The 12,538-nt window shown below is 51.6% G+C and overlaps 1 protein-coding gene across 4 annotated transcripts; it reads right to left on the bottom strand.

The window, feature by feature from the left end:
• Positions 1–309: 309 nt before the first annotated feature.
• Positions 310–6,336, bottom strand: LOC122421594 (zinc finger protein 664-like). Of its 4 annotated transcripts, XM_043437744.1 has the most exons (5): positions 6,258–6,332; positions 5,572–5,693; positions 4,867–5,078; positions 3,374–3,772; positions 310–2,382 (listed from the first exon to the last, which is right to left on the bottom strand). In XM_043437744.1, exons 3-5 carry the CDS (start codon positions 4,972–4,974, stop codon positions 1,681–1,683), a joined length of 1,209 nt encoding a protein of 402 aa, XP_043293679.1. In that variant the 5' UTR covers positions 4,975–5,078; positions 5,572–5,693; positions 6,258–6,332; the 3' UTR covers positions 310–1,680. The 4 variants fall into 4 exon arrangements, with proteins under 4 accessions (XP_043293679.1, XP_043293677.1, XP_043293680.1 ...); XM_043437742.1 differs by lacking the exon at positions 5,572–5,693 and having other exon boundaries at positions 6,258–6,336; XM_043437745.1 differs by lacking the exon at positions 5,572–5,693 and having other exon boundaries at positions 4,867–5,054; positions 6,258–6,329.
• Positions 6,337–12,538: the final 6,202 nt, after the last annotated feature.

Below are 12,538 nucleotides of genomic sequence, written 5' to 3'. Positions count from 1 at the left end.
GGAGTGGGTGAATTTGTGGCTTGCCCTCTGTCTCCTGTTGCTGATGATGCTTCTGCCATCCCCCACCACGTCTCCGCTGTCTAGTCAGTAACTCTTCTCTCCTGTTCACTTGGTGCCAGCCCCTGTATGCCAGCTACTGTACTGCACTACTGTACTTTTCAAGGTTCTCTAAGATTAAAAATAGTTTCTTTATTTTTAGTGTCTGTTTTTTTATGTATTATTTGTGTGAAAAGTATTACAGATCTATTGTGGCACAGTACTATATAGCCAATTGCATTGTCGACTTAAAAAAAAAAAACAGTCACCACCTAAAAGTTGACAGTTATGTTTTATTCGGTGGGAATTTTTAGGACTTCAGGCCTGGGAGGCAGCATCTCAAATGACCCTGAGAGAACTGCTCTGAGGAAGCAAGGGGACGAGCCAGGTCATATAGAGGTTTTGCAACAAAGGGCAGGTAGTCAGAACATCAAATGATTATTGTTAATTAAGGAAAGCCAGATATTCCAAGTGAAGGAATTCAGCACTTTTTTATGTATGGGAAGACACAAGATGACCACATGATCCCATTACCACGTTAATGTTTTAGTTATGAGGAATGCCGAAACAGCCACAGGGTCACATAACAGGCTACACCCGGAAGCAGCTGTGATTTGATCATAGTTATTACCATGTACATTTACACCACATAATACCAGTGTGTTGGGTTTGAATGTGTGTACTTTCTGCCCTGGAATGAGATTTATAAACTTTCCTCTTGGCTTTTAAAGGGGGGGGGGGCGGGAAAGGCTTTGTTAAAGGTCCTCTGCAAAGTCCTTCTCAAGAATATTAAGCGTCTCACATGGGCGTGTGCAGCAATTCTTCAAATATCACAGCCACTGCCGGGCACCCCTCATGCCTTCAAGCCTTAGACTTGCACTGTGCAGGATGGCAGCAACTAGATAACAGTGGCTGTTTAAAGGGAAATTGATTCAAATTCAGTGAGCTTAAATAGTCACTTATGTTTTGACAAACTCTGAATAAGATCTGTACCTGAGTTAACAGAATCTTATGGGAATCGATTTCCTGGTTATTGACAGTATGCTGGGGCTTCCCAGGTGGCTCAGTGGTAAAAAACAAAAAACAAAAAACACGCCTGCCAGTGCAGGAGACGCAGGTTCAATCTCTGGGTCGGGAAGATCCCCTGGAGAAGGAAATGGAAACCCACCCCAGTATTCTTGCCTGGGACACCCTATGGACAGAGGAGCCTGCCTGGTGGGCTACAGTCCATGGGGTCGCAAAGAATCAGACAGGACTGAGCACGCACGCGGGCACACGGTGCCAGGAAGACTATCTAAGATGGCATCCATGGCGGAGAGCTGGGTGAAGGGTACATGGGAAAGCTCTGTGCTAATTTTTGCAACTTCTTGCGAGTCTTAAAGGACTGCAAACTAAAAAGTTACACCCCTCCAAAAAAAAGAAAAAAATCACGTCCACAGGGGCACTAACCATGTTTCAAACGCTCAAAGGAACCACAGGTGCCTGGTCGCTAAGACACTGGACGGCCTAGATGCAGTGTTTCTGCAGAGATGCTATTGGACGGCGCTGTCTGAAACCGGGCGTCCACTGGACCCGGTTCCCTCCCATTCCAGCTCTGGGGACACGGAGCTCTCATTGGCCTCCTCGAGGCCCCACACCCCACCCTCACCCATCCGGATGCACGCTCTGATGCTGCAGCAAGTTGCTGGGATGCGCGAAGCCCTTGCCACAGAGACTACACTTGTAGGGCATGTCTCCCGTGTGCAGCCTCTCGTGGACCGCGTGGTAGTTCAGGTCCTTGAAGTGCTTGGGGCAGAAGCGACAGGCGTGGGGGCGCAGGGGGCTATGCACCCGGCGATGCTGCAGGAGCAGCGAGGGCCTGGAGAAGGCTTTGCCGCAGGCATCGCAGGGATAGGGCCGCTCGCCCGTGTGCGTGCGCTGGTGGATGGCCAGGTAGGACGATTGCTTGAAAGCCTTGCCGCACGTGGCGCACCGGTAGGGCCGCTCCCCCGAATGCACGCGACGGTGAGAGGCCAGCGCGTTGGACTGCTTGAAGGCCTTGGCGCACAGCGGGCACACGAAGGGCCGATCGCCTGTGTGCACGCGCTCGTGCACCCGCAGGCTGTGACTGTGGCTGAAGCGCTTGCCGCACACCCCGCACGCGTGCGGCTTGTCCACGCAGTGCTGCCGCCGGTGGAGGAGCAGGGCTGGCCCGGCCGCGAAGGCCTTGCCGCAGTCCGGGCAGGGGAAGGGCCGCGAGGGGGCGTGCAGCGGCTCGTGGCGGTGCAGCTCGTAGGGGGTCTTGAAGCGCTTCGGGCAGGACTGGCAGGGGAAGGGACGCTCGCCCGTGTGGATGCGGCGGTGCTCCTGGGGACAGGGACAGCAGAGGGGGTGAGGACACTCATCTCTGCACGACACGCCTCTCCAGACAGATTCACCCCTAGTCCTCGCAGGTCTCCAGGAAAGAGACCAGGTGAAAGTATACATTTGTTGTGGTTTAGTCTCTGAGTCACGCTCAACTCTTTTGCGACCCCATGGACTGTAGCCGGCACGCTCCTCTGTCCATGGGATTTCCCAGGCAAGAATACTGGAGTGGGTTGCCATTCCCTTCTCCAGGGGCTCTTCCCAACCGAACTGAAGTCGCACCTCCTGTTTGGCAGGTGAATTCTTTACCACTGAGCCATTGGGGAAGCCCATGAAAGTACACTTACCAATTGTTTAAGCATTTTTAAAATTACAAATCAAACTATCAAATAAAATAAGTTCTTCCTTCTCCCTTAACAAATAGACCTTCACCATGATCTAGAAGCCTAGGTTCAAATTCACAATTTTTGGAATCCTCAGAACTGCACACTAGAACTTGGTGGCCCAGGTCACCTGGCACCTTGCTGCCAGCTGGTTGGGGCTTTCCAGGCCTCAGGGGATATCGCACCCACAGTTGGACAGCCCTGCCCAGATGCCCAAGCCTCCCTGCCTCCCTTTCAGGCTAGAGGGTTATGCCTGCTAGAGGGAGCAAAGTGCACCCTGGGGATGGTGGATCTGGAGAGAGTCCTGGAACCAGCCTTAGGGCTCTTTGGACAAAGAATTCCAGGGTCCCTGGACCCAATGGACGTAAGTTTGAGCAAACTCCGGAAGATAATGAAGGACGGGGAAGCCTGGCGTCCTGCAGTCCATGGAGTCGCAGAGTCAGCGACTGAGCAGCTGAACATCCGGTCCAACGCCCTGCCCCGCCCCGTTCCCGCAGACCCCGCCCCTTCCTACAGGCCCCGCCCACATCTGACCCAGCCTCAGTTCCGCCCTGCTCTTTTTCTGCAGGCCTCTCTTGGCTCCACCCCAGGCCCCGCCCCACGGACCGCACCTGCAGGTTGCTGGCTCGCTTGAAGCGCTTGCCGCAGGCGTCACAGCAGTGCGGCCGCTCGTCGCTGTGCACCAGCCGGTGACTCTTGCAGTCCGAGTGGCGTTTGAAGGCGGCCGTGCACAGGCCACAGCGGAAGGGCCGCGCGGCCGTGTGCACCACCTCGTGGCTCAGCAGCTCCCACGCGCGCTTGAAGGCCTTCCCGCAGGCGGCGCAGCTGAACCGCCAGGGCCGCGCCAGCCCCTCCCGACCCTCAGAGCCGGCGCGGAGCAAGCCTGGCCCCGGCTTCTCGGAGCGCTCCTCCGCCGAACCGTCGGGCACCAGGCGCGCGGTCGAGTACGCCCCGTGCTCGTCGATGAGCTGCACCAGGGTCCCTGCCTCCGCCTCGGCTCCTCCGGGCGCCTGGGAGAGGTGGAGAGAGGGCACAGTCCTCAAGTCATCCGCCCCCCCCCCCCCGCCCCATTCCCCCGCTAACCAGGCGTGACCGTGGCTTGGAACTGCAGCTGTCTCATCTGCAAAATGGGCAGATAACGGGACCTCCCTCTTGGAGCGGCTACGATGCGGATCAAATGGGTTAAGATTGAAATCCTGTCCCCTCACTCCAGGCCTGCCCCTTCTGATGCCTTCATCTGAGGAAAAGGCAGCTTCTTTCCTTCCAAGTGCTGGGGGCAAAAACCTGACACCTCTTTCTCACACACCTTCATCTAATCCCTTATTAAGCCTGTTGGCGTCAACTTGAAAATACATCCAGAATCGGACCACATCTCAACACCTCCACAGACAGCACCCTCTTATGATCACCCTTTTATGATCATCTCTTGCCCGTGCTGCGTGCTCAGTCGTGTCCGACTCTTTGTGACCCTATGGGCCGTAGCCCGCCAGGCTTCTCTGTCCATGGGATTCTCTTGGCAAGAATACTGGAGTGGGTTGCTGTGCCCTCCTCCAGGGGATCTTCCCGACCCAGGGATCGAGCTCGCGTCTCTTATGTCTTCTGCACTCGCAGGCGGGTTCTTTACAGCTGGTGCCACCTGGGAAGCCCCTGCAACTGTCTGCTCTCCTGGGTTCCCTGCCTCAGACCCCGATCCCCAGGTCTGTTCCCCATGCGGCCGCCAGAGGGCGCCTGTTAACACCTACGTGAGCTCACGTCGATTCTCCGCTCAGTGCCTTCTCCCGGCTCCCCTCTAACTCAGAGAAGAGCCCGAGTCCTCACCAAGACCCAGGAGGCCCTGCATGACCCGCCTGCCTTCCCCCTTTAACGTCATCTCTCGCCGTCTCCCGTAGGCTCACTAGGCTCTGGCCACACCCAAAGCCTCCTCAAGGGAGTTGGTGCCTGGAACCCTCTTCCCCTCCCTCACCTTGATCGGGTCTTTGGTCAAATGTTACTTTCTTTCTCATCAAGCCAGGAGGTGATAGACCTGGGGGTCAAACTCACAGCTGCTTGAACCTCTATGCAGACTGTGACCCAGCTCCTGGGGTGGTGGGGGGTGGGGTCTCACCTCTTCTGGGTCCTCAGCATCCTCCTGGTGTGTCCTCAGGTGAGACGGATCGAACCCCAGACGGTCTGGGGGTTCTCCGGGATCCACTTCTCCATCTCCCGGCTTCATGAGGTGGAGTCTGTCCTTGATCGGCTCTTGGGCTCTGGATGCTGAAGTGAGGGTGAGGCAGGGCTGCTACAGGTCAACTCCTAGTGGTGAGGAGGCAAAGGGGACTGTGGAAGGAAGAAGGGAAGTGACAGGGAGGGTTTTCTCCACGACGCTGGTGTTGAGAGAGAGAACTCCTCCGAGTTCTCATCTGCCCTGGGGGTGGAGGGGGGGGGTTGGGGTGGGGGAGCAGGGAAGGCCATCTCTCTCCAAGACCCTCCTCGGAACAATGGCAGACATTCCCATGGCCTCCACCACCAACTATACACTGTACTCTCCCTCGCCACAGCCCTGAAACCGGTTCATGTGTGTCCTCGCCCAGCCTCTTCCCAGGCCTCCCTGCCTCCAGTCTGTCCTCTCCAGTCCATCTCGCTCACGGCCCCAGGCAGGTCTTTCTACACCTAGAGCTGATCTTGCCCCTCTGCGGCTCACAACCCGCCCGTGGCTCCCCAGTACGGCGGGACAGCGTCAGGCCCCTCAGCCTGGCCGTCCAGGCCCCGCTGATATGTCCCCTGCATCCTCTCCAGCATCACTCTCGTTATGTTTGCCCGCGGACCTTACATTCCAACAGGCAGACCCTCCTTCTGCAGGTAGGTCCTTAACTCTTCCGTCAGTGGGGCGTTTGCACCTGTTGTTCACCCACATCTCAGAGCCTCTGTTCTCTGTCAGAATCCAACTCCTGCCTAGGGCACCATTCAAACCTGTTACCTGCGCATCCATTCACCCTGACCCTCCCCATTCATACGCGCTGAGGTCATTCCCAAACATTGCCCAAATGTCTACAAACAATGGTCTCTCCCAACCATTCGTCCCCCTCAGTCGGACACACAATGAACTCGCCCACCCCAACTCCCACCTTCGCACCCAATGAACTCGCCCATCCAGAGGCCCCGCCTGCATTTTTGACAAAGGTCTTCCAGGCCCCTCCCCCTGGACACAGTCTCTTGAAGGCCTCCCCGCTCCTCTTCTGTATGGACCCCCTTTCCCCCCTCCCCTCATTTTTTCTTGACCTCCGAGACAAGGGTCTCGTCTGCTGAATTGTCCCTGTCTACTACCCCCACCCCTCTGCTGGAAACTTGGTATGTCCCGGAGTGGTGGCAGAGAACCGGAATCGGGCGAGACCATTACCCGAGCGGGGCGGGGTGCGAAGTATAAAGGGAGGCCCTTCAACTAGGACTGAGCGGACATCTGGCTCCCCCAGTGCCTTTCAGATTCGACCCGTATCTTCCCAAACTTCGTCGCCTCACCTCTCGGCTCAGGTATATTGCGGATTCACAGGAGTCTGCATGCACAATAGGAATGGAGGCCGCGGCCCATCCCCCACCCGAAGGCGCATGCGTAGTGCATTTCTAGTACAGTGGCTGGTTTTTATCAGGAAATTGACGAGGGGTTTTTTCTGTCCCTCTGTAACTTCACTAATCTCCACTTAACGTCAAACCACTGCTTCAATCTCTCAAAAAGAAACGGAGAAGGCTGATATATAGTAATAACCAATTACTGATGTGCTTAACATGTGCCGAATATAAGCACAGTATTCTCAATTTTCAAAACAGCCTTGGTGCGTTACTATTATCCCCATTTTCCACATGAAGAAACTGAGGCTCAGATAGAAGGAGCCTCAACAAATGCGTGACAGCCATTCCGTTCAGACATTCTTTGCTAAAATGAGAGCCATTGAAAGTGCAGGGGTGGAGGTTGGGGGGGGGGAACTACCCTCCTCTCTGCTGTGTGTCCTTAGGAAAGTCACTGAACCTCTCTGATTTAATTTTTTCCCCACCTGGAAAACTGTCACGATACCCACTTCCTTGAGTGTTTGGGATGATCCTGTAGGTAAACCACCTGGCATAATGTAGTAGAGGGCTAATTAAATAGCGGCCTGGGGGCAGGCATAGGATTTTGATGAGGGAAGAGGCCAATTATGAAGAGAGTTCTGTACTATCTACACAAAGAGTTACTGCTGCCCTTTACTACAAAGAACACAGGCCCACAGTCTCCAATGGCCTTCTTCAGCAGACTGGGTTTCACACCATATTTTTCGAACCCTAGGGTTCTTCCCAGGTTCATGAGACTAAGCTTGGGGGTGGGGCAAGGGGGCAGGACCCTGTGTATACCAACTCCTGCTTTAACTTAAGTAATAATTTTGATGATGACAGGCAGTCTTCCAAACATATTGCATGTATTATTCCTTAGTTATTCTTCAAACTTATGAGATGGATACTACTATTATTTCCATTTTACAGATGAGGAGACTGAGACACTAGGCATTTAATAATCCTGCAAATAGCAATGAGTTCCACAGAATATCCCAAGTCCTCCTCTTCCACCCCCACATTTATGTGTCTTTTTGTTTGTTTGCTTTGTTCATACATTTTCTTTTAAAAGTTTTTTTATTTTTACTTTTTAATTGGAGCACACATTCGTTTTCTAATGTAACACTTATGTCCCAATTCCTTTTTTATCACTTGAATTCCTGGTATTAGTTCCTCTTCTATGTCCCCCGACTCTACTATGATTATAACACTCCTAATCTCCCCTGTAACACCACAGCTCTCAAATTCTGAATCGCCTCCATTCGTTTAATCAACAAAATTTGTGACGTGTCCCCTCTGTGCCAGGCACTCTTCTGGGCACTGGAATTTTTCATGGTAAACAGCACAAGACCTCCCCCTAGTGGGGAAGATGAGCAATTAAAAGATAAATGATGAACAATATACTTTTTTAGATTCTGATGAAGTTTCTGAAAGAAATAAGGCAGGAGATGGAATAGTTGCTCCTGGTGGGAAGAGGGTGGTGGCTACTTTAAATAGGGCTGTCCAGGGCATCCTCTCCTGGGAGGCCTGAAAGGCAAAGAGTTGGATGAGCAATCCAGGTAGAGGGACTGGAAGGGGCAAACAATGAATTAAGCTGGTCCTGTTTTTGGAAAGGGATGGAGCCCGCTGTAGGTGAGGCAGCATGGCAAGCGATAAGAGATACGTCTGGAAGTTAGGAGTCAGGAAACTCCAGTTCCCTTTAGCATCCCAATTCAGCGCTGTATCAGAGCTGGCCAACAGAACTTTCTCCGATAATGGAAATGTTCTATATCATCAGTGTCCAATACAGTATTTGCAATGGAGTGACTGTGACTGAAGAACTGAATTTTTGATTATATTTCACTGTAAGTTAGCCACATGCGGCTACCTGCTACGGTATTGGACAACATAGCGGTACAGTGTGAGCTGCTCAGTCATGTCGAACTCTGTGATCCCATGGACTGTCGCCTGCCAGGTTCCTCTGTCCATGGAATTCTCCAGGCAAGAACACTGGAGTGGGTAGCTATTCTCTTCTCCAGGGGATCTTCCCGACCCAGGAAGGGGATCCAACCCGGGTCTCCTACACTGCAGGCAGATTCTTCACCGTTTGAGCCACCAGTGAAGCCCATACAACTTCTGATTACACCTCAACATCAAACTCTTCCTGTAACTCCCCCACTAACCCCAAACATTCCAATGCTTCCTACAAGCCTCCACTCGTCTCTATAAGAATCCTGTAACAACCGCACAAACAACCCTCTTCTCATTCCTGTTCTTTTTACATATGAATTTGCTAAAAAACTCCCACTCCCCTCATAACGCCCCCAATTTCACACCCGATTCCCCCATCACACTCTCCTGGGCACAGTGTGTACAGAGCATCTGTGTACAGATGCTCCTCCGAGCATCTCAGTTCCTCGGGCTGTTATTCTATTTTCTCCCATGACAACCCTTAAATCCCTTCATCTCACCCCCATCCTCGTCTGCCCCAGGGTTACCATGGCAACGCCCATCTCTGATCTCTCTCTGCCCGCAGTCCCCCGCAGCAATCCTCTGCGCACCTAGCCAGGCTCATCACTATGGAAACCGGAGCAGTTTCCTCCACCCACCTCACGGTGAATTGTTCTGAGACCCAGACCCTTTAGACCCGAGAGAGCCAGAAGAAACTAGGGAGCCCCACAATGCTCAGCGAGCAAAGGGTCCCCGCCCCCCGCCCCCCCTCCAATTTTTCTGCTCCCATCCTACCCAGCGCCCTGCGCCCGGCACCGCTCTAGTGGACCTCCGGGCGGCAGATTTTACTGCGCGGGCGCCCATGCTTAGCGGTCGGGGCTGCAGGCGCTCAGCTTGCCGGGAGTTGTAGTTTTCTGGCTGCTACAGCGGAGACACCGGTGGCCAATGGGTGAGCCGGATAAAAACAGTTACTGAAGCTGAGAATCGTCTGGCAGGCTCCAATGTCACCATAGCAACAATGAGGCGTGATGAAGCACTAGCCCTACAAGCCAGTCTGCCATTTTTATTCTTTCATCTTTCTTGTTCAGTGATCACTTTTCACTGGACACTGTTCTAAGCACTGGAGATACAGTGGGAAACAAAATAAAGAGTTCATACTTTGACGGGGAAAGATGGACTATTAATAACAATGAACACATTCTTAGAGCAAGTCGCTAGAGCAAACGGTGTATTAATAGGTAACTGACGTGCTTTGGGAGAAGAGGGAATGCAGATCATGTGAGAACATCCGCACACACCCTAATTCATCTATCTCACAAAGCCCTGTGAGAGGTACTGTTGTCCCCAATCTGTAACAAACAGAGATTAAGCTACAGAAACAGAGACTAAGCAACGGAAGGGCACATGGCAAGGAGTGGAGCTGGGATTGAACCAAAGTGCTGACCTGGTAGGGATGTGTGGTGTGATTTCAGGCAGTGATAGTGCTTGTGAAAAATAAAGCAGGGAAAGGGGATGGGATGGCTCTTTAAATGGACAGTTTAGGGATGGCTTTTAGAAGAAGATGTCATTTGAGCAGAGGCTTGAAGGGATCGTGCTGGGCATGTAGACGATGTAGAGGTCCAAGGGTCACTGAACTTTAGAGTTTTCTCTTGCCTTCCCCAAGGGCAAACTGTTACACTCGATGTTCCCTCTGCTGAGAATGCACTTCCCCATTCTTACCCTGTCAAATGCATCCTTCAAGATCCAGTTCTCTGAAGAAACTTCTGCTCTGTCCTGTTTTGCTGACCATAACCCTCTTCTTCCTCTGCACGCACATCCGATCCCTTTGTCACAAGAAAGTTGCTGGGGGTGATTTTATTTCTGTACATCCAACCAAGCCAGGGGTGTGTGTGTCTTTCACTCAGTCGTGTCAGATTCTTTGCGACCCCATGGACTGTAGCCCGCCAGGCTGCTCTGTCCATGGAATTCTCCAGGCAATAATACTGGAGTGGATTGCCATTCCCTTCTCCGAGGGGATCTTCCCAACCCAGGGATCGAACCTGGATCTTCTGCATTGAAGGCGGATTCTTTACTGTCTGAACCACCAGGGGGGAGCCCCATCAAGCCATGCCCTTGTGTGAAAAAAAATTTTTTTGTAAGATTTTACCCCATCTCTTTTTAAAAAATTAATTTATTTTGCTGCATCAGGTCTTAGTTCCTGCACAAGGGATCTTCCTTGTGCCACGTGGGCTCTTTCACTGCAGGGCACCGACTCTTTAGCTGTGGCATCTGGGCTTCTGTAGTTGTGGCATGTGGGCTTAGCTGCTTCTCAGCATGTGGGATCTTAGTTCCCCCAACAGGGATGGAACCCACATCCCTGCATTGCAAAGCAGATTCTTAGTAACTGGACCGCTAGGGAGCCCCACTCCCCTCACCCCACATGAAAAACTGAATGGCTTCCCACTGTCCCATGATACTCATCTCCTCCTGTTCCTCCTGTACCTTTAAGGTCCTGACGTCATTATCCACATCTCTCCCTTTCTCATACCCTGACCCCCTTCTACTAGCCCTTCTTCAATTTACAGTATGGCCGAGATCTTTCCCTCCTAGGACTCTCCCTAACCCACGTCCAAGAATCTAAGTATAAAACAGTTAAGTGGGAAGGTTTGGGACATTGACGTGCATTGGACTGCGGTGGGGTTTGCCTGCTCAGAATTCCTCCTGCCTCCTTTCTTGAACAACTCTCCCTCTCTGGAACTTCCCTGGTGGTCCAGTGGCTAAGACTCCATGCTCCCAATGCAGGGTACCTGGGCTCAATCCCTGGTCAGAGAACTAGATCCCACATGCTGCAATGAAGACCCAGTGCAGCCAAATACATAATAAATATAAAAAACCCCCAAACTCCTCACTCTCTGTGATCCTGTACATTGTCTGGCCTGTCTTCCTTTTATAGGAATAGGCAGATGTCCAGGCTGACTGATCAGAGCAGTGATTCTCCGAGCATGGTCTTTAAACCAGATGCATCAGCATCATTAGACATGCAAATTCTCAGGCCCTACCTCAGATCTACTCAATCAGAAATTCAGGGTGATGTCTATGTCTTAACAAGGTCTCTGGGTGATCAATTTCCTGAGGCTTCCTCAAGTTTGAGCAACACATAAACAAGAGACAATGAAAGACAAAAAAAAAAAAAAAAAAAAATCAATGCTTATTGTTAAATAGCTTTGAAGTGTCATGGTTGTTACACAGCATTAATGTAACCATAGATAACTGATACCAATACACTTAGTACATCCAATCAGTTTCTTCTTTGAGACTTGATACAGGGATGCTGATGGAAAGATCTGTGGGGATCAAAATCTGAGGATATGAGATTAGGGCTCCAAGTCACTATCTTTCTCAGCCAAGGGAGATAGCCTTCTTTTAAAAGAAACCATACACAAAAGGCACAAGGGACAAAAAGCACAAGGGACAAACCTGACATTATTTGAGCTCCTGGATTCGGCTGCACTTGAAGCCTCTGATTTCCCAGTGATGTGAATGGCTGGACCACCTTTTATATCAAGCTCCTTTGTTGCTACTCAAAGTGTGCTCCATAGTCCAGCAGCAACCGCATCATTGGAGAAACTTATACAATCTTGGGGGCTTCCCTGGTGGCTCAGCAGTAAAGATTCTGCCTGCCAATGCAGGAGATGCCAGTTCCTTCCCTGGGTTGGGAAGATCCCCTGGAGAAGGAAATGGCAACCCACTCCAGTATTCTTGCCTGGGAAATCCTACGGACAGAGGAGCCTGGCCGGCTACAGTCCATAGGATGTTGAAAGAGTCAGACACGACTTAGCGACTAAACGACAACAATAATAAAATATTGGGCCCCATTTCAGACTGACTGGTGATTCATCCATTCATAAATTTTGAAGAGTGCTGAGCTATTTCTGCTTGGATTTGTATCACCTGCAGGAGAATTCAGTCCCCCACACCACCTACAATAACAGAAACCCCAACTCCAAGTGCCATTAAGTATTAACTTATCTTTATCTTACTTAGGAAGCTCCCCAGTAGGCAGACTCCAGATACAGGTGTTTTTTTTCTTTCTTTCTTTCCTTTTGGCCACGCAGTTTACGGGATTTTAGATCCCTGACCAGGGATTGAACCCGGGCCCTCAGTAGTGAGAGTGCAGAGTCCTAACCACTGAACTACCAGGGGATTCCCCAGATTTTCTTCCTCTCTTAGCTCTGTCGTCCTCAATGACATCCTTCATTCTCACATTTTATTAGGAGGCTTGCAAGCAGCTCTAGGCCTAACTATTGCAT

This window comes from Cervus canadensis, chromosome 18, assembly GCF_019320065.1.
Source record: "Cervus canadensis isolate Bull #8, Minnesota chromosome 18, ASM1932006v1, whole genome shotgun sequence".
NCBI lineage: Eukaryota > Metazoa > Chordata > Mammalia > Artiodactyla > Cervidae > Cervus > Cervus canadensis.
This window is presented reverse-complemented; position numbering and strand designations above follow the sequence as displayed.

Excerpts from the sequence above, each read along its gene's own strand:
- LOC122421594 (XM_043437742.1), bottom strand. The coding sequence starts at position 4,974 with ATGAAGCCGGGAGATGGAGAAGTGGATCCCGGAGAACCCCCAGACCGT. Across the intron at positions 3,773-4,866 it reads ATGCTGAGGACCCAGAAGAG|GCGCCCGGAGGAGCCGAGGC; the intron begins GTGAGACCCCAC and ends CACCTCTCCCAG. Across the intron at positions 2,383-3,373 it reads AGCGAGCCAGCAACCTGCAG|GAGCACCGCCGCATCCACAC; the intron begins GTGCGGTCCGTG and ends CCCTGTCCCCAG.